Source organism: Diachasma alloeum, unplaced genomic scaffold (assembly GCF_001412515.2).
Source record: "Diachasma alloeum isolate Michigan unplaced genomic scaffold, Dall2.0 Dall_scaffold_00711, whole genome shotgun sequence".
NCBI classification, from domain to species: Eukaryota; Metazoa; Arthropoda; class Insecta; order Hymenoptera; family Braconidae; genus Diachasma; species Diachasma alloeum.
The window spans coordinates 587,883-613,422 of NW_021680842.1; the positions used below are offsets into that span (position 1 = coordinate 587,883).

General features: G+C 33.2%; 3 protein-coding genes across 9 annotated transcripts in view; 2 read left to right on the forward strand and 1 right to left on the reverse strand.

The window, feature by feature from the left end:
* The first annotated feature begins 896 nt into the window (after nucleotides 1–896).
* Nucleotides 897–13,554, forward strand: LOC107044307 (choline/ethanolaminephosphotransferase 1). 5 transcript variants are annotated; one of them, XM_015266127.1, is made up of 11 exons: nucleotides 897–1,142; nucleotides 1,196–1,298; nucleotides 1,409–1,732; nucleotides 4,670–4,817; nucleotides 5,722–5,844; nucleotides 6,270–6,373; nucleotides 8,529–8,657; nucleotides 9,337–9,468; nucleotides 12,091–12,249; nucleotides 12,329–12,454; nucleotides 13,077–13,554. In XM_015266127.1, the coding sequence occupies exons 3-11, from the start codon at nucleotides 1,493–1,495 to the stop codon at nucleotides 13,245–13,247; spliced, it is 1,332 nt and encodes a 443-aa protein (XP_015121613.1). In that variant the 5' UTR covers nucleotides 897–1,142; nucleotides 1,196–1,298; nucleotides 1,409–1,492; the 3' UTR covers nucleotides 13,248–13,554. The 5 variants fall into 5 exon arrangements, with proteins under 5 accessions (XP_015121613.1, XP_015121612.1, XP_015121614.1 ...); XM_015266126.1 differs by having other exon boundaries at nucleotides 1,210–1,298; XM_015266128.1 differs by lacking the exons at nucleotides 8,529–8,657; nucleotides 9,337–9,468 and adding an exon at nucleotides 6,635–6,769 and having other exon boundaries at nucleotides 897–1,298.
* Nucleotides 13,555–14,722: 1,168 nt separating this feature from the next.
* On the reverse strand, nucleotides 14,723–19,295 carry LOC107044309 (probable protein arginine N-methyltransferase 6.1). 3 transcript variants are annotated; one of them, XM_015266133.2, is made up of 5 exons: nucleotides 18,405–19,295; nucleotides 17,684–17,746; nucleotides 17,376–17,490; nucleotides 16,633–16,999; nucleotides 14,723–15,573 (listed from the first exon to the last, which is right to left on the reverse strand). In XM_015266133.2, exons 2-5 carry the CDS (start codon nucleotides 17,735–17,737, stop codon nucleotides 15,078–15,080), a joined length of 1,032 nt encoding a protein of 343 aa, XP_015121619.1. In that variant the 5' UTR covers nucleotides 17,738–17,746; nucleotides 18,405–19,295; the 3' UTR covers nucleotides 14,723–15,077. The 3 variants fall into 3 exon arrangements, with proteins under 3 accessions (XP_015121619.1, XP_015121618.1, XP_015121622.1); XM_015266132.2 differs by lacking the exon at nucleotides 18,405–19,295 and adding an exon at nucleotides 18,161–18,193; XM_015266136.2 differs by lacking the exon at nucleotides 18,405–19,295 and adding an exon at nucleotides 18,125–18,143.
* Nucleotides 18,428–25,540, forward strand: part of LOC107044308 (katanin p60 ATPase-containing subunit A-like 1) — an 8,116-nt gene continuing 1,003 nt past the window's right edge. Inside the window, exons 1-3 of the mRNA XM_015266131.2 lie at nucleotides 18,428–19,208; nucleotides 22,755–23,290; nucleotides 24,369–24,608. Coding sequence (XP_015121617.1) covers nucleotides 18,657–19,208; nucleotides 22,755–23,290; nucleotides 24,369–24,608 — 1,328 coding nt within the window. The 5' untranslated portion in view covers nucleotides 18,428–18,656. The remainder of the gene's footprint in view (nucleotides 19,209–22,754; nucleotides 23,291–24,368; nucleotides 24,609–25,540) is intronic.

The following is a 25,540-nucleotide window of genomic DNA, read 5'->3' on the forward strand; positions in this document are numbered from 1 at the left end:
GGTTTTAGTCGATGTTTTCAACGGACGATTAATCGATTTTCGATTTTTTTTTGCAAAGTCGATTTTTTTAAATTCTGTCACTTGTTCACGCTGACACTGATAAAACAATAACAATGGCAGCAGCTGACCAATCAGGTGGGGCAGGGGTGCGCGATGTTTGTCGATTAATCGAAAACATCATTGTTTAAATAATCAGTGGTTTTTCCAGAACATTCGATTCACAACATCGTTATTTTTTAAAACATCGATTTATCATAAATACCATAAAAAACAGTATATTATGCCCCGAGGACAGATAAACCGCGAATTTTAATTTCGCTCTGTTCGTTTAGAGCGCGGTTTTCGGTACTTGGGTCGTAAAATATTATTTTATGTCGCTGGGACCGTAAAACCGCGATTTTAACATCTATAAACTCTTACCCAAAAAAAGAAAAACAGTAAAATGAAAAATGATAATAAAAAATAACGATAAAAAAATAAAAAAAATAAATAAATCATTTTTAAAAATCCTTGCAAAAATGGGTTTTCATCACGCTGTGACGAAAAGTGAACTTTTAGGCTTTTAATTTCCGCCACATTGTGATGAAAAATATTGTTCGTAACTCGTAAAAAATTTTTTTTAGCTCGTGGGATTATATCACTCGCCTTCGGCTCGTGATATGAACCTCCCACTCGTCAAAAACCACTTTTTTGCACACGTTACGAAATATACTATTTCATACCGCCGCAAACCAAATTTCCATGAAGCGAAGCGGCCGAGCGACCCCCATTGGTTGGATGTCAGGTGATTGCTTGATCGCCCAATCTCCTCAGCCATTCAGCGCGACTCCCCCCCCCCTTGCGCCAATGGCCAGCCCCCGTTTTATCTGAAAACGCGGCGAGCGTTTTTCCACGCGTTACAGCGGTTCCTGCGCGTCTCCCGCTCCTTCCCGTCACATTTCCGCAGGCAGTACTCGCGGTACTGCCAACGAGGACTACCAAGAATTATCGCGAGTGAGTTGGACGTGCATTCTACATTTTCTCAAGGTAGAATCGCTGCATAAAGCGCTACAAAACTGGAGAGGTCTCGAAACTCCGATGATTCTCGAGGATTTTGTTTACCCAAGGATCACTCCCCTCTAATTTAAATAACCATTCGCAAGGTAAACAACACAACAACGTAGATCAAGTGCTAGTGCCCAATAACCTCAAACAGAGCGTGTCCCACAGTTTTCACAGTTGAGTAATTGAAGGACAGTCGTGAGCCGCTCCAAAAACGTCCCGAGGTGCCCTGAGGAATGGAAAACTGATGAAAATAAGTACGAAATTTTTTTACTCCCATTCTATCACGCTCGGCAGTTGGAATGCCGAGCGGACGAGTTCACTCTTCAATGTCACCTGTAATACGATACATTTTATGGATTTTCAGAGTTGAATAACCATTCGGGGAACAGAGGAAGCGACTTGAACTCGATTGAATAGGAAACGGGGTTTCCTGTGTCAAGAAGACAATATGATGCACTTTTACAAGGACAAAATTCTCTCCCCGGGACAGTTGAAGAGACTGTCTGAGCACAAGTACAGCTGCACGAATGCTAGTCTGCTGGATGCGTATCTGCAGCCCTGGTGGGAATGGCTTGTCAGCAAAGTTCCACTCTGGCTAGCACCGAATCTCATCACTGTCGTTGGACTTATTATTAACATTGCGACGACACTCATTCTTGTTTATTACAGTCCTGATGCCAAAGCCGAGGTATTTGTTGCATAATTTTGGGGGTTGGCTCATTCTGGTGTTATTTAACTTGGGGGTTTGTGAAAGTCGTTGGGGGTGGGGAGGGGACTGTAGAAATTTTTTAATTGTTGATAAGTTGGGATTGGCTGAGGGACATTGGAGAATAGAAACAATCTAAAGGGAATAGTTAATGCTAGAAAATAAAAATCTATTTAGTTTATTGTATGGAATATCTATTGAGAAATAGACATAAGAATATAGAGTATTAGGCATCATATTATTCATGAGACATATATTGGTATGGAGAATTGAACGAAATTTGCGGAGCGTTTTTTAAATATCTAGGGGGAAAACGGATTTAGCGTAATTCTTTCCTCAGCATAATTTGGTTTTGCAAATTCAGAGGATTATTTCCAGTAGATTTAATTATTTTCGGAGTGAATATAGATCTGCTTGAGTTTNAAATTACTTCATTCCCTTAGAAATCAGTTAACTGTATTGCACAATTATTTTATTTTCATTAATTGAAAAATCAGATTCAAAAATTTAGAATTAATTCTGCAGTAGTCAATTGAAAATATTGAAATATTTGAGTTCGTTCACTCATATTATTCATGAGAAATATATTGGTATGGAGAATTGAACGAAATTTGCGGATTGTCTTTTAAATATCTAGGGGAAAACGAATTTAACGTAATTCTTTCCTCAGCATAATTCGTTCTTGCAAATTCAGAGGATTATTTCCAGTAGATTTAATTATTTTCGGAGTGAATATAGATCTGCTTGAGTTTATTTGTCAATCATAGTGTTCGTAAGTCAAATAAGTGCAGTAATTTATTGATTTTATTTGAAATATCTCAGTAATATGTGAAGCATTGAACGAAATGTGTGAATTATTTTTTGGAATATCTAGGGGAAAAGGGATTTAGGGCAGAGGGAAATCTGTTGAAAACAGACGTCAGCATAATGTTGAATTAAAATTACTTCATTCCCTTAGAAATCAGTTAACTGTATTGCACAATTATTTTATTTTCATTAATTGAAAAATCAGATTCAAAAATTTAGAATTAATTCTGCAGTAGTCAATTGAAAATATTGAAATATTTGAGTTCGTTCACTCATATTATTCATGAGAAATATATTGGTATGGAGAATTGAACGAAATTTGCGGATTGTCTTTTAAATATCTAGGGGGAAAAGGATTTAGCGTAATTCTTTCCTCAGCATAATTCGTTCTTGCAAATTCAGAGGATTATTTCCAGTAGATTTAATTATTTTCGGAGTGAATATAGATCTGCTTGAGTTTATTTGTCAATCATAGTGTTCGTAAGTCAAATAAGTGCAGTAATTTATTGATTTTATTTGAAATATCTCAGTAATATGTGAAGCATTGAACGAAATGTGTGAATTATTTTTTGAATATCTAGGGGAAAAGGGATTTAGGACAGAGGGAAATCTGTTGAAAACAGACGTCAGCATAATCATAATGTTGAATTAAAATTACTTCATTCCCTTAGAAATCAGTTATCTGTATTGCACAATTATTTTATTTTCATTAATTGAAAAATCAGATTCAAAAATTTAGAATTAATTCTGCAGTAGTCAATTGAAAATATTGAAATATTTGAGTTCGTTCACTCATATTATTCATGAGAAATATATTGGTATGGAGAATTGAACGAAATTTGCGGATTGTCTTTTAAATATCTAGGGGAAAACGGATTTAGCGTAATTCTTTCCTCAGCATAATTCGTTCTTGCAAATTCAGAGGATTATTTCCAGTAGATTTAATTATTTTCGGAGTGAATATAGATCTGCTTGAGTTTATTTGTCAATCATAGTGTTCTTAAGTCAAATAAGTGCAGTAATTTATTGATTTTATTTGAAATATCTCAGTAATATGTGAAGCATTGAACGAAATGTGTGAATTATTTTTTCAATATCTAGGGGAAAAGGGATTTAGGACAGAGGGAAATCTGTTGAAAACAGACGTCAGCATAATGTTGAATTAAAATTACTTCATTCCCTTAGAAATCAGTTATCTGTATTGCACAATTATTTAATTTTCATTAATGGAAAAATCAAATTCAAAAATTTAGAATTAATTCTGCAGTAGTCAATTGAAAATATTAGAATATTTGAGTTCGTTCGTCAATCATATTATTCATGAGTCAAATATCTGAGTCGTCATATTATTCATGAGAAATATCTTTGCATGAAGAATTGAACGAAATTTGTGGAGCATTTTTTAAATATTTAGGGGGAAAACGGATTTAGCGTAATTCTTTCCTCAGCATGATTCGGTCTTGCAAATTCAGGGGATTATTTCCAGTAGATTTAATTATTTACGGAGTGAATATAGAACTACTTGAGTTTATTTGTCAATCATAGTGTTCGTAAGTCAAATAAGTGCAGTAATTATTGATTTTATGAGAAATATCTCAGTAATATATGAAGCATTGAACGAAATGTGTGAATTATTTTTTGAATATCTAGGGGAAAAGGGATTTAGGACAGAGGGAAATCTGTTGAAACAGAGCTCAACATAATCATAATATTGCATTAAAATTACTTCATTACATTCCACATTATTCAACTGAATTGCGCAATTTTTGAATTTTGATTAAATTAATCGTCAAGCAAATTTTTCAACTGTTCAAATATTTTGTAAATCAGTAATCGACCTTGAAAAATTGACGATTGTCTCATTAATCAAAGAATCAAATTCAGAAATTTAGAATTAATTCTGTAATAATCAATTTAAAATTGAAATTATTTCCAAATTTCAAATAACTAAAGTGATGATTATCGCCAATCCCTGCTTGAAAATTTCTCAAAATAATTTGCATCAAAATATTTATTGTTAATTAATTATTGAAAGGCCTGGAGTTATTTCTTGCTCTCGTTTAGAATGATTCATCGTCATTTATACAATCAAATTCCTTCGAATTTTTCCAGGCACCGAGATGGGCATGTTTCCTCTGCGCTCTAGGATTATTTATTTATCAAAGCCTGGATTCTATAGATGGAAAACAGGCGAGGAGAACAGGGACATCGTCACCTCTTGGGGAGTTATTCGACCATGGCTGTGATTCTGTCTCCACTGGTAATTAGTTTAATCACTGAATGATAATTTGTATCAATTGATGAGTCATTCATTTCGATAGCGAAGTGGAAAAGCTATTTGAGTCGATTTGCCGTGTCTGCAAATTGCAATTAAAGAGTTATTCTACTAATGAGTGATTTTTTTCCGAATTTTCTCTTTCGGAATTTCTTTCACTTTAAAAAACAAAAGGTTTTTTGTCTGAAAATAATGTATGAAATTTTTTTTATTGAAATTCCAGTTGTTTTTTGCGTTGATTTTAATTAAAGTTTCTAATTTTTTATTATATAATTTTTTGATACATAAATTACTACATAAATTTTTATATTGAATAAATAAATCATAAACTTTACATAAATAATGTTTTTCTACATGAATTTTTTTCTTGGGATTTTTTCACAAGAATTCAAACAATTATTTGAAATAATTTTTATATTAATGCTAGAAAATAAAAATTTATTGACTTTATTGTATGGAATATCTATTAAGAAATTGTCCAAAAAAGTTATGATTTTTAATGGAATCAGTGCAAAAAACAAGTGAAAATTTTCAATTGAATTTCCATAGAAATCAAAGAGAACTCCAATGGAATTGTTTTGGAGTTAAAAAAAAATTGAGCAGAATTTTTAGAGAAAGGGCTAAATTTTCCTATTGAATGAATGAATTTCTTATTTCTAAAAATGATAGATTTTCCACTTCTAACAGTTTAGTTTTACATTCTCCAATCACAAATAAACAGAATAGTTGAAGAGTTACGTGTTCAGCTAATCAGTAAACTAACGAAACAAACGATGAAATACATCTCGAGCAATAAAAAAAATTGAGGTTTATCCATTAAATTTTCTGCTCTCATGATCACTTGATCCATAATCGTCTCTTTACTAATGATTTTCATTTGAATTCACAGTTTTCGTCGCATTATCAGCCTGCATCGCAGTACAGCTAGGCTACTACCCCACATGGATGTTTTTCCAATGTTTCTGCGCTATGACGTTGTTCTATTGTGCCCATTGGCAGTCGTACGTGTCAGGTAATAACCAGACAAAAATTTTTATGAAAAACGTTGCGAATTCGCCAGATAATTCTATTGAACTTTCTATTAGTTTTCAAATTCTATTTTTTTTAATTCTATTTTTTGGTTTATTTTTTTTTCATCCAAAAAAAAAAATAAAAAAAAATAAAAAATTAATTAATCAAATTAATTTAATTTATCTAAATAAATTAAATAAATTTAATTAACTTAAATTTTAAATTAATATATTGGATGAACAAAAAATAGAAAATTTGAGGCGAGGAAATTCTGTAGAAAATATCTCAATGAAATAAGTTGTATAGAAAAATCTATTCCATTGACTTTTTCTATAAACTTTGTCTATTAGATTTTTCTACGAAAATTTTTCATACGTGAATCCCAAAATCACATGCCCACTAAATATTCTCTTGTTTAATCCTCAGGCTCCTTGAAATTCGGAAAAATCGACGTGACAGAGGCTCAATTCACAATAATGGGAATCCACCTGATATCAGCAATCTTCGGGCCACAAATATGGATGACAGAGGTTGTATTAATTTCTAATTACGACTCAGTCACAATTTTTTTTTCTCCTCAGTGTTAAACTCACATTAGCACACGAGTGACATATATTCACCCACATTTATCGTTCCTGTTTTGGCATTTCCGGTGAATTCCACTGATAATTTGACTTGAAATATTTCCCCCGTCACTCTCCTCTCGGTCTACGTTAATGGATTTAAATCATTCGGTTCAGCTGAATGCTGATGATGTACCAGTTATAATTAAAATAGACAATTTCTTACAGATGCCTTACATAAACGGTTTACAGTTTAAGTATTTGATAGGCGGTATGACGGCTGTGTGTGCATTAACGAGCTTATATTCCATGTTTTCCGTGATATTTACTGGTGGAGTTGGGAAGAATGGTTCAACTGTAGCTGTAAGTTTTCCCAATTAAAGCGATAAAACGCGAAAATTGAAAATTTTATGATCAAGAGATTGATGAATAACTCGGTGGGCCAAGTGTTTTGGTCACATGATCCCAACAAAGTTTGATGGAAAATCGGCATGGCATGAGGAAATACAAGAACGCTGACTGCAACTCATAATCACTGCAAAAATACTCACTAATATTTACAGTTTTTTACGTTCGTTTTCTTATTTCAAGCGTTTCTTTCTATCTTCGTGATTTTTTTTTTCATCGTTTAGTACGACGTACGTAGTGAATGGGTGACTTGGAATGAGAATGCACTTTTTTCTATTCATCATGATTTTTTACAGGTCTCGATTTTCGTTCAGGTGTCGTTAGTCATCAGTTCCACTTGTAGAATTCCGTAGGGAGAAGATTGTGGTGGGAATGTCGGGGGTTGTGAGGGCTTCATGCGCAGAATAATTACAGAGAAACATTTAGCGAATGCACTAGACAATTCTAGTGGATTTCTGTAGGTTTTCTATTAGTTTTTGTATTGTTAATACTTACTATTCGATCGATAATCAATTCGTCGATTTTTCTGTACATTTTTTATTTTGTTGAGGTATTTTCTGTAGAGTTTTCTCGGATCGAATTTTCTATTTTTTTTTCTCCATTTAATTCTTTTTTATTTCATCCCGAAAGTAAACAAAAAGTTCGGAAAATTTGAGCCAGAAAAATTCTATAGAAAATATTTCAGTAGAACAACATTTCTATCGAAATCAATTCGATGTTCGATATTCGATATTTTTATTTGAATCAATTCGTCGATTTTTCTGTACATTTTTTATTCTGTTCAGGTATTTTCTGTAGAATTTTCTCGAATCGAATTTTCTTTTTCTGAATTCAATTTTTCATTTTTTCATCCCGGAAGTAAACAAAGAACTTGGAAAATTTGAGCCAGAAAAAATCTACAGAAAATATCTCAATAGAACAAGAATTTTCTACGGAGATATTTTCTACGGAATTTCTTCGGCTCAAATTTTCCAAGTTTTTTAAATTCTATTTTTCTTTTTTTTCATCCTGAAAATCAAATAAAAAACTTGGAAAATTTGAACTAAAAAAATTCTACAGAAAATATTTCAATAGAACAACAATTCTATTGAAAATCAATTCGTTGACTTTTCTATACAATTTTTTTATTGAAGTATTTTCTATAGAAATCCCTCGGCTCAAATTTTCGAAGTTCCTTTTCTTCTATTTCTTTTTTTCATCCAGAAAATCAAACAAAGGATTTTGAAAAATTTGAGCCGAGAAAATTCTATCGAAAATATCTCCACAAGTTGTGCAGAAAAATCCAACTCTCTTGACTTTTTCTATTGAAAATTTCCCCAGAATTGGCTAAAAATAAATAAAAAGATGACTAGAAATCCTATAAAATTATCTAGCGAATTCACTAGGCTGTCTGTTAATTTTTTTCGTGCGCATTAACAGAAGAGATATTGTTTAAAAAAAAAGTTTGCTCGACATTTTCATATCTCTCTGAATGCTCCTCCAGAAACATTTCCAAAATAATGAAAAAATCCGTTTAGGCCTCATCTCTCTCTGAATTCCCACTCCCATTGAATTATTTTCTCTGATTTATTTACAGTGAAAATGACGTTTAGATGCTGACCCATCTCTCTCTCTCTCTTTCTCTCTGTTTGAATTTATCTCGTAAACCTCTCACGCTCAGTCGCCCTTATTTTTCTCTCTCTAAGATCGTTGTTTGCTAAATATTTGTGTTTAGATCCTGAGAATCGGTACATTATCGAACTTGGTAGCAGGGATTTTTTATGCAGGCTTCATTTACGTGTTCCTTCAATTCTGTAAAGTATTTGCCTCTGGTGGAATTGGAAAAAATGGTTCCACAATAGCAGTAAGTTGTTTTTTTTTCAATGTCAAAGTGAGAGAAACAATTATGCAGTTTAGATTTTTTTTAATTGGCCACAGCTGCATGGGAGAATTATTCCAACAGAATCTTCGTGTCTGACCACCTTGAGTAACCCTTCCAGTCTTTCATCTTCTAATCACTCTTCGTGTTATTCGATTCAGCTTGGTTTGGTTTTTACCGTTATTTTCGTGCTGTTTTTTTCGTTTTTCCTTATTTTGTCGGAGGAATCAGGGCATTGCTAGGGATTTTGAGGCTCACCACTGCCATTTGCACATATTCCACAGCTAAATATTTTGTTTTTTTGGTAAATTAAGGAACAAAGGGGAGATAAGGGAAAATGGGGCAAAATGAAACAACAAAATGCAAAAACGACTGTTTGACGCAATTGAAGCAAAAAAAAAAATTTATCAACTTTTGTTTTTTTTTAATTGTTGGGAGGACTGAGGAGAAATAATTTTCGATTCAGTAGAGTGGAAAATTATTGAGAAGTTTTGACGGGAGAAGATTTTGTCAATTAATCGAAAAGAAAATGAAACAGCAAAATTCAAAGTCCAGAGGACGTTTCGCTTGAATTGCGTCAAATAGTCGTTTTTCGACTGCTTCATTTTGCCCCACTCTCCCCTGATGATTTTTGCCAATAATTAGTTGATTTTATTTAACTTAGTTGCCTTATATTGGCACTGAGGTGAAGGTCTTTTCATTGTGGGCTGCTGTGGGCATTGCTATATTACTCGCGCAAAGCAGTATATCCGTCATTCTTGCTGGTGGTGTCGGAAAAAATGGTTCAACCGTCGCTGTAAGTTGTTTATTTTTCGTTCCTCACGAGCCCACACGTACTTGTCCTAGGTATTCCAACAGCAAAAAATAATAATAATAATAATAATATGCGATGAGAAGGGAGAGCAGTATTTAATATTAGTTCATTCCCTTCCCTTGATTTACACCCATATGAAGTCACGAGGCGAGTGTTGAAGAACGGGAAATAGTGGAGATGATAAATAACGTGATAAGATGACAATGGGGAAAGTTTCGGAGGTAAAGCTAGCGCAGTCGCGGACTTCATTGGGAATTCAGCACCGAAGCGTTGGCCCTTAGCTCAGTTTTCGAGGAATATCTCCGAATCTGAGGGGGATAACGAAATTTTTGTAATGACCTTTTTTGTTGGGCGAATTGAGGGCTACAAAAATGGTCATTACAAAAATTTTGCTATCTCCCTTAGATTTCGAGATATTCTTGGAAAACTGGGGAGTAGTCAAAATCGTTCGAAATTTCGCAACAGAAAATGTTTGATTGAATTAATTTCTCAGAAAAAATGAATGAAATTCGGTATTTCTCTGCGAATTATTCTACTGGCACATTTTCAATTAAAAAAATCCTCGGCACAAATTTTTTTCAATTCATTTCCTTTTTTATTAAAAAAATGAACAAAAAAATAGAAAATTTAGACCAAGGAATTTCTGGAAATTAAATAAATAAATAAATTGTATGGATAATCACTTTTTCACTAGAACTATCGAAAAACCAAAGTAATTTTCTATAAAAGTCCCAAAGAAATTTTTACAATTTTAATTTAATTTAATTTAAAATTTTTCTTTCAATTCTAAATTCTTTTAATTTTTTTATACGCGCAGTTCTCTGATTCTCTCCCGTTCATCATCACTTCACCCGAAATTTCCAAACTAATGAAAAATCTGGTTGAGGGAAACAGTGATCGTGAAGTATTGATTTATTATTCAGTTTAACTCCTCGACCTTCTAATAATTCTTCTTCGGAGTCTTTCAGGTTGTAGAGTAAAATTATGGGAATAAATCGTCGCACTGAGCTATAACACTATTCAGCGTCTGTATTCACCGCACAGTTGTGAGATAATTCGGCGTTCCCGTAGACACATTCATTCATTACGTTCACAGGGCTGATGGTCGTGATGGTTCATTATGAACACTCGTGTTCTTAGATTCGCTAGTGGCAGTAGTTTGTTGGTTTTTAGTGCTTGTCTAGTTGCCGTGGTTATTCGATATTGAATGATTAATATTTGCATATTTTGCATGAGATGGGTTGGATCAGTAGGACTAATAGCACAACTAACTGTTGACATATTTGATTTAACGAATATATTAAGATAGTTGAATGGGACATTCACAATAAGGAGAAGTGGAGTGATGCTGTTAAAGGCAGTGAGTTGAGATTGACGTTTTTTAATGCACAATTAATTAAATGTCATGAAATATTTTTTGTGGACAAACAAATTTTCTTCGAAATAGTTGATTAATATTTTAGAGACCACAAGACTGATAATTCACAATTTTTTCTCAAGTTTTCAATTCAATAGAAAACTCAACTTAAATATTAAATTGAATTGAATTGAAATTCTACTGGAAATTCTCAAATTCTGGGAATTCGTTTTTCGTTCATTCTGTTGAAAAATTCCGAAGTTATTCTTTGGAGTTTTTCCAATAGAAATGTTTGATAAAATATTTTACAGAGATAATCAGTGGATTCTGCATTTTATGGAAAACTCAAACTTCAAAATTCTAAGAGAATTAGAATTTAGAGAGAAAAAATTCAATTATTTGATAAGAAAAGATAGAGAATGCAATGGAAAAACTTGGAAAAATTATTCTGAAAAATTGCGAGAGAGAATATCTCAGTGGAAGAAATTGTATAGAAATTTCAAAATCTATTGATTATTTCTATACAAAAAACATTTTAACATTAAAATTGTTTTCTATTAAACATTATTATGAATAAACATCCAGGAAAGCTGCAAAATTTTTGAGCTATGAAAATTTTCAAAATAGAAATGTTTAATGGAAATTTCGATAGAATAAATCAGTCGATTCTGAGTTTTTTTTATAAATCTCTTTCTATTAAGATATTTTTAATATAAAAAATCCTCAGCCTCAATTTGCAAAGTTTTTTTATTGTAATATTTAATGAAAAAAGAACAAAAATGCAATAAACAAACTTAGAAAATCTGAGATGTTATTTAAGAACAAAAATTTGTGTTCATAATATTTTTTTTATTAAACGTTTCTATAAAAATTAGCCGACAAGTTGTGGAATTCTTCAACAGTCTCGCAAGTTCAACAGATTAACAAATATTCATGGAATTCCACAGTTTTTTAATGAATTTTTCAGAATAGAAATGTTTAAAAATGTTTAATAAAATATTTGATAAAAAACTCTCTAGATTCTGAATAATACTTTTTTTGTTCAACATTTTTATGAAAAATTGCTGACAAGATGTGGAATTGTTCAAGAGACACGACGAAAATCTAGTAAAATATTCAATTCAATATTCAAGATCAATAGAATTTTTTTCGTGCTTGACATTTCATCACTCCACTTCTGAAAAGAATGAACAAAAATTCATGAAATGTGATTAAATGTGAGTACTGCATAAGTTTCATCGTTCCAGGGAACTTCAGTATTATCGCCGATTATCCCCTTCAGTCTCGTAGTAGTTCCGGCCTACATTATTTATAGGAAAAGTGCGGAGAATGTTTATGAAACTCATCCCGCACTGTATATACTCGCTTTTGGAATGGTTGCTGCTAAAGTTACCAATCGATTAGTTGTGAGTTCACATTCTAAATTACAAAAAATCCAATAAATTTTTTTTTACGAGTTCCAATTGTTTAAATTATATTATTCAGGTTGCTCACATGACGAAGAATGAGATGGAGTACTTAGACACTGCGCTTATCGGACCCTGTATGCTGTTCCTTAATCAATACTTCAACTTTTTCATTAAGGAATATTATGTACTGTGGTTGTGTTTTGTAAGTATTTCTTTTAAAATTCAAAATGACAAAGATTTAATAGTTTCAAAATTTTTTCATATTCAGAAAAAATATTCATAATAATAATAATAATAATAATAATAATAATATTCAACTCATTCATATTCAGAATTTTACCAGAAATCGATTTCATGTCCAAAACAATAAAGTTTACAAAAATTTAAACAATTTCAATTATTTATTTATAATTAACGAATGTTTAAAAAATGATAATTCTGTGCAAAAATGTAAAAGATACTGGAATATCCTTGAAAAAGTGCTCCAATTTCTTTTTTTAGTTCCTTTTGAACCCTTTCTATTCAACAATATTTGCATAATGAGCTAAAAACATTAAAATCAAAAATGAATAATAATTAAATTAATTATAATGATTAATTATAATAATTATTAATAATAATAATTATTAATAATAATAATTATTAATAATTATTATTAATAATAATTATTATTAATAATAATTATAATTATTATTAATAATTATTATATTATTAATTATATTAATAATTATTGTGATTAATTATTATTAATAATTAATTTAATTATTTAATTATTTAATTTTCAACCATTAGAATAAAAAAAAATTCTCATTTTCTGTCCACAGATTTGGGTCACGTTTGACTTTTTCCGATACTGTTCGCAAGTGTGTTTAGAAATATGTGATCACCTAAAAATAATGTTATTTAGGATTCCCCATCCATCAGATAGTACAACAGCTGAAAAAAATGGCACATCGAGAACACAACGTCAGCGACCATCGAAAAAACACCATTGATCGTCCAACTCTGTGATTATTTGATTAAAAAACAATGACAAAACAATATCGTGCTTCAGTAGTACGTCTCTTCATCGAGTTGGCATATTTTCCCCTTTCGTTATGGAATAAAAATCGTCTAGAATTCAGTCTAGAGATTTATCCAATTTGCAATGGCTCGTATCATTTAATGATGAAATTGCGAAGCGAAACAAACCAGTGTAATTGTGATTCACATGATCACGCTGTCATATAAATAAATATGTAATTTTATATTTGTATTTTACATATGTAATAATCCGATAAATTAATGGCAAATTAATTTTCATCGCAGAGAAGGGAATTTCTGTAATTTATTCTTCGTGTTTTTTCTTCTTTTTTTTTGTATGACGCAAAAATGTTGATGGTTACTCATTGATCTTTATGTTGAACTCTGGGTGATTTTATAATCGAGAAATTTGAAGGAAATTGCCTCTATTTGTAATTCTGTGTAATGAGACAGGTCACAGTTTATGTTGGAATAATTCTTCCTCTGATTGAGGTCAACAATAATTATTCTCGAGGAGATGGCGAGAACTTTGAAGTATTTAACATTTACATGAATTTTTTCCATTGTTTTTCATGAGATAATAAACACATTTTGTTTGCAATTTAGATTTTGCGCTATTGATTTTGGAATAGTTTTTGTCGTCTGGAATTCATTACAAAAATTTAATTTGATGGACGAAACATCGAATAGTCAAATATCGATGAAATCATTTCATTCTCAATTTTTTAATAATGCAATAGACGATAGAATTTAAAAAACATTATGTATAAAAAACATCTAGAATTTATTAAGAAATTAATTCTCGGGAACGAAACAATTGCCTAGCGTTTGAATAATATAAATATCAGAAAAAAATTGAAGTTTCAATTATTCAAAGAATTCTTAATTTCATGGAAAAATCGAATAGTTAAATATTGATGAAATAATTTTATTTTGTCATTATTTTCATTCTTAATTTTTCAATAATTCAATAGACAATAAAATTATAAACAAATTCATGCATAAAAAACGTCTAGAATTTGTTAATAAATTAATTCTCAAGAAAAAACGATTGTCTAACGTTTAAATAATATAAGTCCCACCAAAAAAATGAAGTTTCAATTATTCAAAAAATTCTTAACTTCATGGAAAAATCGAATAATCAAATTTTAATGAAATCATTTCATTTCTTCATTATTTTCACTCTTATTTTTTCAATAATTCAATAGACAATAAAATTATAAACAAATTCATGCATAAAAAACGTCTTGAATTTGTTAATAAATTAATTCTGGAGAAAAAACGATTGTCTAACGTTTAAATAATATAAGTCCCACCAAAAAAATGAAGTTTCAATTATTCAAAAAATTCTTAACTTCATGGAAAAATCGAATAATCAAATTTTAATGAAATCATTTCATTTCTTCATTATTTTCACTCTTATTTTTTCAATAATTCAATAGAGAATAGAATTTCAAAAAATATTATGAATAAAAAACATCTAGAATTTATCAACCAATGACGTCTTGGGAAAAACTTCTATAATCTCTCTTTCCATTTTCCCAGCATTCGAAAATTTTATTGTTGAATAAAAAAAGAATTCACCACCTCCTCGAGGAATGATTATGAACATTAGTGCCTTTCGGCAAAAACAGCGAAACTAAAATACTTAAATCGATAGGACTCTGGGATTACTGAATAACAGAGTTGTATTATTTCGTGGTAAGAAATACTCTGAATCATCAAAATAATTTGTTAAAAACGTGGGAAAATAAAAGACACATGTGAAAACTGAAAAAGAGGAGTCAAATTTTTACTGCTCATCATTCATTATTTTCTTGCAGTTTGAGAAATTCTCTCGAGACAATACACTTCGTCATGTAACAATCACACGGCATGTCGTGTTCAGTCTCATCAGGGTCCAGAACTTCCAATTCGAGATTGTACCATCGAGGTCTCGCCTCGTTCTTTCTGGCAGTTATTTTCACTGCGATTGGTTCAGACTCTTCGACCTCTTGCGCTTGAGGCAGGAGAATGACTGTTTGCTTCCAGTGGGTCGGCTCAGTCTGCGGAGACGTTGAGAGCTCTGAGGTGTCTGGAAACTCCACGTCAAACCAAACGCAAATTCCCTCGAACTTTCCATTTTTTTTCGAGGCAAACACCAGATCTTGACCTCCAATCGTGGACAACTCCACTGATGTCGTGGATCTGAGGTCTAGCCAAGCAAATAATTTCTCTCCAGACAACAAATTCTCGGGTTTCACGAGCATTATCTCGGGTTTCGTGGATTTTAATTTTCTTAATTGAGTCCCGATTGATCTGGAAGAACCGTAAATGTGTCTCAAGCTGCATTTTTAACTAAAAATTAAGTTATGTAATCTAAAATTCAATTATAGAGAATAAATTCAAACGCAAAAATCATGGGCATGAGGAAAATTTTCATTTATTTTATTTTAGGAGCATTTTTCTAGAAAACAAAGAGAAAAGTTGTTGGTGGTAATTACAACTAGTTTAATTGCACGTAAATGGGGGGAGTTTTTCTCTCATTTTGAAGAAATTTTATTTGGGAATTTTCAACTTTAATTCTGCCTTCAATCTAGGATATTTGAATTTAGACGCAATTTCTTGTATTGTAAGAAAATCGTGGTTCTGTAATTCTGAATTTTTGGATTCTTAACATGAAGATTTTGGGGTTTTCAAGCGAAGATTCTCTGCGTTCTTGAAAAGATAATTTTTCTTGAATGATTAAATGTGTGAAGTTTGATTTATTTTCTACTAATTAAATTATTTATACAGTGAAACAATATTAGTTTCCAGTAAAAATCTGTGGATTGCATAACTCTGTTGCAATTTAAAAAATCCTGTCAGGCAAAAAATCATGGGAATGAGTGAAATTTTCATTAATTTTATTTTAGGAAAACAGCCCCAAGAAACTAGAAAACAAAATCTATTTTTCAGATTTTTTCCTTCAAATTTTGGACAATTTTACGTAAATGAAGGCACATTTTCTCTTATTTTGAAGAAATTTTCATTCATTCATTCTAAACTTTCTTATTCTCGAATTGAACTATTTTTTTTATTAAGAAATTTCTCGCTATTGAATTAATATATTTTCTTGTGCTAGAAGTAATTAATTTATGTTTAAAAATCTTCTGTTATTCAGAGTATATCACCTGACACCTGGACTTGATAAATTTGAATTAATATTCTCAGTGCAAAAAAGCAAAGCTTCTTAATTAAAAAACCCATTCGTCAGGATTTTTAAAATTATTCTTAACCATTAAAAAATTAAATGCTCAAAATTAATATGCTCAAGATCTACTTTCCACGACGAAATAAAATGCAATCCTTTCCATCCAATGAAATGACAACAATTACCCCATTTTAACTCCACAGACATCGTCCCAAAATTCAAAAAACTCTGGAACTTGGCAAGGAGCAGCGTACAACTTGGCAATGCACGGAAATATGAGTCCATTCTCCACCAAAAATCTGTCTCTCGCGGTGATAATCGTATTGAGCATTCCCTCGTGGACGAGGTAAAATCCCATCCACTCAGACACAATTATGTCAACGACATCGACTGTGTCATCTCGGATATCTTCGAGTTTTTGTGGAATAACTTGGACTACTTTATCTACACAATTCTCAATAGCAACGTCTTTTATCACCGATGACAGTCTACTCGCCTCAACGGCGTAGACAGTCCTCGCCCCAATCTGTGCGCAGAAAATTGACAAAATTCCTTGAACAAATGAGAAAAACTTCTCATTATCTATTTTTGTTGATGTCAATGTCGATTTCAGTGAATCAATTTAATTTGAAATAGAACTATCGTAGAAATTCTATTCAGAAGTAAATTGGTAATTTATTAACAAAAATATAGGGGAGGGTGGGGCAACATGGACATCTGAAGTAAAATGGACATTAAAAAAACTTGTGAGAAAAAATAAAATAATTTTTTAACGAAAAACTGCGCAAAGAGCAAATAGAATTCTAGAATTTCTTAGAAAAGAAATTCTATTTTCAATTTTTCGATCAAATACTTTAATGCACATCACATTCGATCGTTCGCGTTTTATCAATTCGAAAAAAATTTATAAATTGTTATCAACACTCACCGGTGCCGGCACCAACGTCCATCACAACTTTCCCCTCAAACAAATGTTTATTATTCACAATGGCATTCTTATACGCTGTCATTCTCGGATTATCACTCAGCATGAGTCTGTGAACCTGAAATAGGACAATAAACCTGAATTAATTTCACAATTCTCCATTCAAAGCAAAACATTCAAATTCTAGTCACATGGCTGGTGCTCATCATTATCTTTCTTTGGTTATATTTCTCCTCCACTAGTCATCACTAATTCTCATCACTATCATCTATTTTACTAAGTGCTAATAACCTTTAATAAAAAACACTCACATCGAGCTCCTCATAACTCTCGAAATATTCATCTGAACTCATCACCACATCCATCTTTCACTCCTAAAAACAATAAACACTATTTTCCCAATTCACTTTTCTCAAACACACTTTTAAACCCACCAGGGGCGTAACAAAAACATTAAGGGTGCCAAGTGAATTTGGCGATGACCTTGAAAATTGACATTCACCAACAAAGTTATAATTTTTTAAATTAATAGTATTAGACAGATGGTGAACGTCGGTGACAATTTTAAAATTTTAGAACTTATGGATATCGAGAAATTAAATAAACAAAATCAGTCTTATACACGGCCTCTTATGGAGTTTTGATTAAATTGAACGTTTCAACCCCCTAGGAACTCAAGAAAAATTTGAAAAAATTTGAAGATATGGGGAATGATGTGTTCAATGTGATGGCGACAAAAAACAATGGGGTACCGGGGTGAATAAGAGAGATATTTCAACCCGCCGTACCCATTTGATCCCATGCTTTCTCGAGGTTCGTCACGCGAAATAGAGGATTTTCCGCATTTATTTTCTCGATGTCTAGTTCCGGTTGCGGGTTTGAAATTTCGTCGGATGGGTGAATGCATATTTCTCCAATGACGGAGGGAAAGAAAATTTTTTTTTGAATCTTTTTTCAAATGCACTTGGCACCCTTAAGGAGCCCCTCGAAAACACTTGCGCCAGCCCTGGCTGTCCCTGAATGGCGCCTCACCTCCCTCCCCTCTCAGTCAGTCCCACACACTCGCGCAGCGACGAAAATGGTAACGAACTTGACAGTTTTCGTGACACCATAATAATAACAACATCCAGGTATTGCTGACTCCCAGAAAAAAGTCAAAACCTCAATTAAACCCCCCAAATCCAAATTTCTCGGCTTCTTCCTGCAGTTTCGGTGTTCCTTCTCGTCAAACAATAGCTCAACTCCCTGAATTTCCCACAGAACAAGTGCATTATTGAGTAAACAATGGCAGTGTCAATAAACGAAATCTGTGAGAACACGAAATTGGCTAGAGATCTGGCGCTGACTGGCAACTACGACACGTCAGGTGTTTACTATCAAGGAGTTGTGCAGCAGATTCACCGATTATTAGCGACGATAGTGGACACAACGAGAAAATCCAAGTGGCAGTTGGTGCAGCACCAGATTGTCCAGGAGTTCGAGAAAGTCAAGTCTGCGATTCACATGTTGCAGTTGTTCAAAGTCGACGTGAGAACGGAGAGAATGCTGGGGACGTCGTGTCTGCAGTTCGAGGAGCCCACGAGGGACCCCGCACTGTGGTCGCAGAGTATTGGGTCGTCCTGGAGTGCTCCGGTGGTGCGCGACCCCGACGTGTGGCCACCACTGACCCCAAACGAGCAGAAACAGACGGCCAAAGTCAGCTCTAGCTCGAGGGGCAAACAGCAGACGCGCTCGGGGGTGAGGAAACCGACCACTGCTGGGGGGAAGAAACCAGAGGCCAAGGGGAGCAACTCTGGGAGGAAGGATGATAAGAAAACCGCGAAGAGGGAGGAGAAGGTGAGGTTGAAGTTTGGGCTGAGGATTTAAAACTGTGTAAACATAACTTGAGTTCAATCCTATTTACTAAAATGAAAGAAGCGTGAAGTTGTTTTCCTATTTACTGAAGATGAAAGAAGCGTGAAGTTGTTTTATATCGAAACATCTCGAAACTGCCTGACCGCTAATCACCAATTTTGATTGGTCAATGAGTCACGTGAAGCAGGCGCTGAAAAAAATCCCCGGTACTTTCAAATTCTTCAAATGGCAAAAATGTTTTCTGCGTCATATTTTTCATTTTCTCATGTGTGAAGTTTATCTTTATATCAAAACATATCTAAATTGCCTAATTGTTGATCATGAGAAAGAAACATGGTATTTCTAAATTTTTTTAACTCACAAATTATTCTTCACTTCCCAAATTTTAATTTTTTCATATTTATCACACGCCAAAATGATCAATTCTTGCTTCTCAGATTTTCATACATAAATCCTAAATTCTACAAAATTCATGAAAATTCTTCGGTTTCCCAAATAATTCGAGAAAAATCTTTCAAGAGCTACGGTTATCTGGAACACTGTGGAATTTTCCGAAGAATTCAAGAAATTTTTTCAGTTTTCTGGGAAATCAATTCATAACCCTCCCCTCATTTTTCAACAATTACAGATTTTAATCAGATATATTTTTAAAAGTAAAAAAAAATGAATTAATCGAAGATTAAAAATTATTCATTGATGCTTCACTCTTCATTCTCTTCATTCTCTTAATTCTCTTTAAGTCATTATCAATATTTATAAAACATCTATGAGTATATGAAGTTTAATAAATTCGATTTCTTCATTTTCACAACAAAAAGATAAGCGCGCGCGAAAGCGTGCGCACAGATCTAGTTTTGTTTAATTCAGCAGCCAAGTGGTAAAACGGTGCAAGTCAATTTTGACTGTTGACCAGTTTTCAATGAATATCTCGGAGTCTAAGGGAGATAGCAAAATTGTTGTTAGAAACTTGTTTGAAACGTAACTCAACCTCTCCAAGACCAAGGTCGATCAGCTCGGCCAATTACGAAAATCATCGGCCTTTTCCGGGTCAACGCTCAGGTCTAGTAGAATCACCGTAAATCAACGCGAGTCAGTTCATCACGGTCTGTCGTATAGCACGTTTTGAATGGAATTCAACTCTGTAGAGTTTAGCCCACAGTACATTAGCGTCTATTAACTCGGCGATAGAAATTCAGTAAAAGAAAATCACGTTATTTGTTGACCACTCAACCAGTGACTCACAGTGCAAAACCGATCGACAATTAAATTATTTTAGTACGATCAACAAGTGACAAGGTGTTTTTGTAAATTTGACAAAGCGTGGTTCGACTCATAGTCCACACGCAATACCCCCTTCCCGTGTGCACTTCTAGTGCGGTAAGGTTTTGAGGTGTTTTCTTATGTTTTCGGGTATGAGAAAACCGAATCCGGTGGTATTTTTCATGTAAGTGCGTGCAATTAATAGTTATAAACAAATTAAGTGGTTTTTTTGATGATTTTTTTTTTATGGGAAACATTGGCAAATAGAAGAAAATGTTCATGACAAAAGTTGTTCCTTTTTGTGTAATAAATAATTATCATTTTTTAAAATCAAAATCCATCAATCCGTTGCTGAAATATGGTCCACCAGGTGGGCGCGGGAGGATGCGCGACGCGCGAAGATGGGTGGGACGCTCGACGTCCTCTGAATGCTCATCAATCCGTCATTTTTCTCAGATAAAACGACCTCTACTCATGTATTGGTACATAGAAAGGAAAACAAAAACACACAAAACACTAATACTCCAAGTATGAGAGATATTTATTTGGATTATTTCTGCGAATTTTCAATTCCAAGAAAATTCGGAGGGGACAGCTGCAAAAATATTCTTGTTTCTTCTTGTTTTAGTCAACTGACGTTTAGAAAATACTCCGATAAATCAGTCTTCCTCCGATCCTCGTAAGAGAATGTTCGTCATATTTAAATACGTGATTTTTTTCAGAGTCTCTTCGGGCCGGAGTATTGAATTAACTAATTAANATGTGGATGCGGATGAGTATTTTTTTCGTTTTCAAGTAACGGTGTGGAGTTGTACAGATCGATCATTCGCTCGCTTCACCCTCATTTCATTGAATTTTGACTTCTATGTAGGATTATCTTCTTTGAATTACTCCTTCAATTGTTACATCCATGACGAAAGCTTCAAAATGATGTGAAAATGGGTGCGTACGCGACACGGAAGAGGTTCGAGCGGACTGCGCGCGCCGCGCATCCTCCCGCGTTCACCTGGTGGAGCATATTTCGGCAACGGATTGATGGATTTTGATTTAAAAAATTGATCATTATTTATTACACAAAAAGGAACAACTTTTGTCACGAACATTTTCTTCTATTTGCCAATGTTTCCCATAAAAAAAAAATCATCAAAAAAACCACTTAATTTGTTTATAACTAGAAGTGCACACGGGAAGGGGGTGCGTGTGGACTATCGAGAATAAATGCACGTTGATACTAGGTCAAGACTCTCAACAATTATTTCACACCGACGATCCTCTAACCTCCCAATCCACCCTAAATCTAGTTCCTCACCAAACAAAACTTTTTTGTAGAGCCGATTGAGGGCTACAACAAATCTCATCACGATAATTTCGATATGTCCCTTAGATTCGGAAATATTTCACAAAAACTCAACTGAGAGATGAGTCGACTTGAAACGTTTTACCACTTCGTTACAGAATTTAATTCAATTCAATTTGTTTATTGCATTTTATGACCTCACATTTTATTGAGCTTTATTTTGGGATTTATAATCTCGTATTGAGACTTAAAAGGCCCAAATTGACATTTTTTAATGTCTCGAGTATAGACTTTCGAAACTCCCCCCGATGAAAAATTTCAAGTTGAGTTCCAAAAGTCTTTTCTTAGCTTGAGGCATTCAAAAGTTTTAATTTCAGTATCTGAAAGTCTCAAATTGAGATTTAGTTCAACAAAAAATTTGTCATCACTTCAGGAGAACTTGAATTTTGCGAATTAAATTTATTCTACAGACAATTCAATAACTTAAATTAATTTAATTTACATGAGAAACTTTTCGGCCATTTTCTAATGCTTCAAATAACTTGTCATCACTTCAGGAGAAGACAGATACTGAGAAAGGAGATATAGACGTCAGCATTGATTTTATGAATTACAATCAATTAAACTAATCGTTGCAATACATCAAGTTGACAGAGAAGAATTTACAGATTCGTAGAGTGCGACTATAAAATTACGTGCTGTTCTGATTTTAATGGCTTTAGCGAGATAGAGAAATAATTTTTCAATTTTTTCGATTGAATTCGTTTTAAAAATTCTAAAAATCGAGAAATGTGATGTAATTCTCCCTAAATCCATCGAAAGAAGGAGAGACAAAAAAGAAGTGTAACATAACTTGAATTTTGAGGATTAAATTTATTCTATAGACAATTCAATAACTTAAATTAATTTAATTTACATGAGAAACTTCTGGGCCATTTTCTAATGCTGCAAATAACTTGTCATCACTTCAGGAGAAGACAGACACCGAGAAAGGAGATACAGACGTAGAGGAACGTAAATTCGAGCCAGCAGGTGGGGACAGAGATCTGGTAGACATCCTCGAACGAGATATTGTCCAGAAAAATCCCAACATTCGATGGGACGACATAGCAGACCTGTCCGAAGCCAAGAGGCTCCTGGAGGAGGCTGTGGTCCTCCCCATGTGGATGCCCGACTTCTTCAAGGGCATTCGTCGTCCCTGGAAGGGAGTCTTGATGGTGGGCCCACCTGGCACGGGGAAAACAATGCTAGCGAAGGCTGTCGCCACAGAATGTGGCACGACTTTCTTCAATGTTTCGTCGTCCACACTTACGTCCAAGTATCGAGGGGAGTCTGAGAAACTCGTTCGACTTCTCTTTGAAATGGCCAGGTTCTACGCACCCAGCACTATTTTCATCGATGAAATTGACTCACTCTGCTCAAGGCGGGGATCAGAGTCAGAACACGAGGCGTCGAGAAGAGTCAAGTCTGAGTTGCTTGTGCAGATGGATGGCATTAGTTCAAACAGGTAGTCAACGCGTTTTTTTAGGAATTCTTCATTTATTATTATGATTTTTATTTGCAGGAAAAAGTTTATTAGAAAAACCTAGCCAATTCGCTAGACAATTATTAATTAATTATTTTGCTGGGCAATTATTAATTAATTCTTTTTTATTATCAATTAATTGTTATTAATTATTAATAATTATTATCAATTAATTATTTTGCTCGACAGTTATTAATTAATTGCGTCAATTCTATTGCAATTTTACTCTGTCATCTCGTCAACAGATATTTGATAGAAAAATGTAAATAGATTACGGTTTTTCTGCAGAAATTCTCGAGTATAAATTGTCTGATCGTGAGTTTTTTCTTTTGCATTTTTATTTGTTTCTCATAATAAAATGCAGAAAATAACTTGGCAAATGCTTGTTCAAGGATTGTTGCATAAATAATCTCAACAATTATTAATTAATTATTTCGCTGGGCAATTATTAGTTAATTCTTTTTTATTATAACAATTATTATCAATTAATTATTTTGCTCGACAGTTATTAATTAATTGCGTCAATTCTATTGCAATTTTACTCTGTAATTTCGTCAACAGATATTTGATAGAAAAATGTAAATAGATTACGGTTTTTCTGCAGAAATTCTCGAGTATAAATTGTCTGATCGTGAGTTTTTTCTTTTGCATTTTCATTAGTTTCTCATAATAAAATGCAGAAAATAACTTGGCAAATGCTTGGTCAAGAATTGTTGCATAAATAATCTCAACAGGATCAATTAATCCTAAATTAAATCAAGCCTAACGAATTTGCTAGATAATTCAGTAGCGAATTTTGACTATTGACCAGTTTTCAATCAATACCTCGGAATCTAAGGGAGATAGCGAAATTTTCGTAATGACCTTTTTCGTAGAGCAAATTGAGATCTACAAAAAAGGTCACGACAAAAATTTTGCTATCTCCCTTAGATTCCGAGATATTTAATACATTACACTGGCTAATAGTCAAAATCGACTTGAAACGTTTTACTGAGTTGTCTTATGAGTTTTTCTGATCGTTGTCACCATTTTTTGATTATCATTATTACTAATTGCTTAGTGAGGACCCGAGTAAAGTCGTCATGGTCCTGGCAGCGACGAATTTCCCCTGGGACATTGACGAAGCCCTGAGAAGACGATTGGAGAAACGAATTTATATTCCATTGCCTAATCGTGAAGGGCGAGAGGCTCTACTGAAGATTAATCTTCGAGATGTCAAGGTCGATGCCTCTGTGAACCTTGCAGATATTGCTAGAAGGCTGGAGGGGTATTCCGGGGCTGATATCACCAACGTGTGCAGGTAAATCCAATTGAGAATTCAAATCAAAGGAGAAAAACTGAGGAAAATGTCACGTATGAAGAAATTGAGGGTATTATGGCTGAAACTGAGACTAAAATTTTATTTTGAGATTTTTCTATTTTGAATTCGTTCATATAAAGCTAAAAATCGCTGATGAAAGTCGTTCATGAAATCATCCAATACTAATTTAATAAAATATCTCACATATAGTAATATAATATATTCTACACTGAGAGAAAAACGACAAAGTTTTGAAAGTCTTTTCTAAGAAATTCTAGAATTCTATTTGTTCTTTGCGCCCTTTTTTGATAAAAATTATGCGTCTTCCTCCTTATTTGCATTATATAATTTCTGTAATTTTGTGAAGGCCCTTCCTCTATACAAAATTTCTCTCTATAAAAAGATATCGACACAATTCTGTTGGAAAATGTCTGTTGAATAGTTTCTTGATTAAAAGTTTAATACACTGAGAGAAAAACGACAAAGTTCTCAAACAAGTCTTACTTGTGCCAAGAAAATATTTTTTTGAAAATGATCAAAAAAGGATTTTTTTGTGCCAAACGTACAGAGAGTGTGCCGGAATGAAAAATTTTTGTCGCAAAAATAGATTTAGTAGTTCAAAAAAAATTGCATTCTCTGTGCACGCAGGAAATGTCATTTCTAGCACTACTCCTTCGTTATTCGATACTCCCATACGTATTTTGCTCCCGAAAAATCTTTGTTTTATGCGAAACGAGGGATAGTAGTTTTTCGTTTCGACTGTCTAATAATCACAGACAACAAATGAACCCTTAAATGAAAAAATAATAATGATATGATAGCAATCTTGTAACTTAAGGATAAAATACTTGTTGATAAATTTTCGTCTATATGAGATATTTTCATCCTGAAAAGGCACCGTCTGGTGTGAATTATCCGCCTCTTGAGCCAAA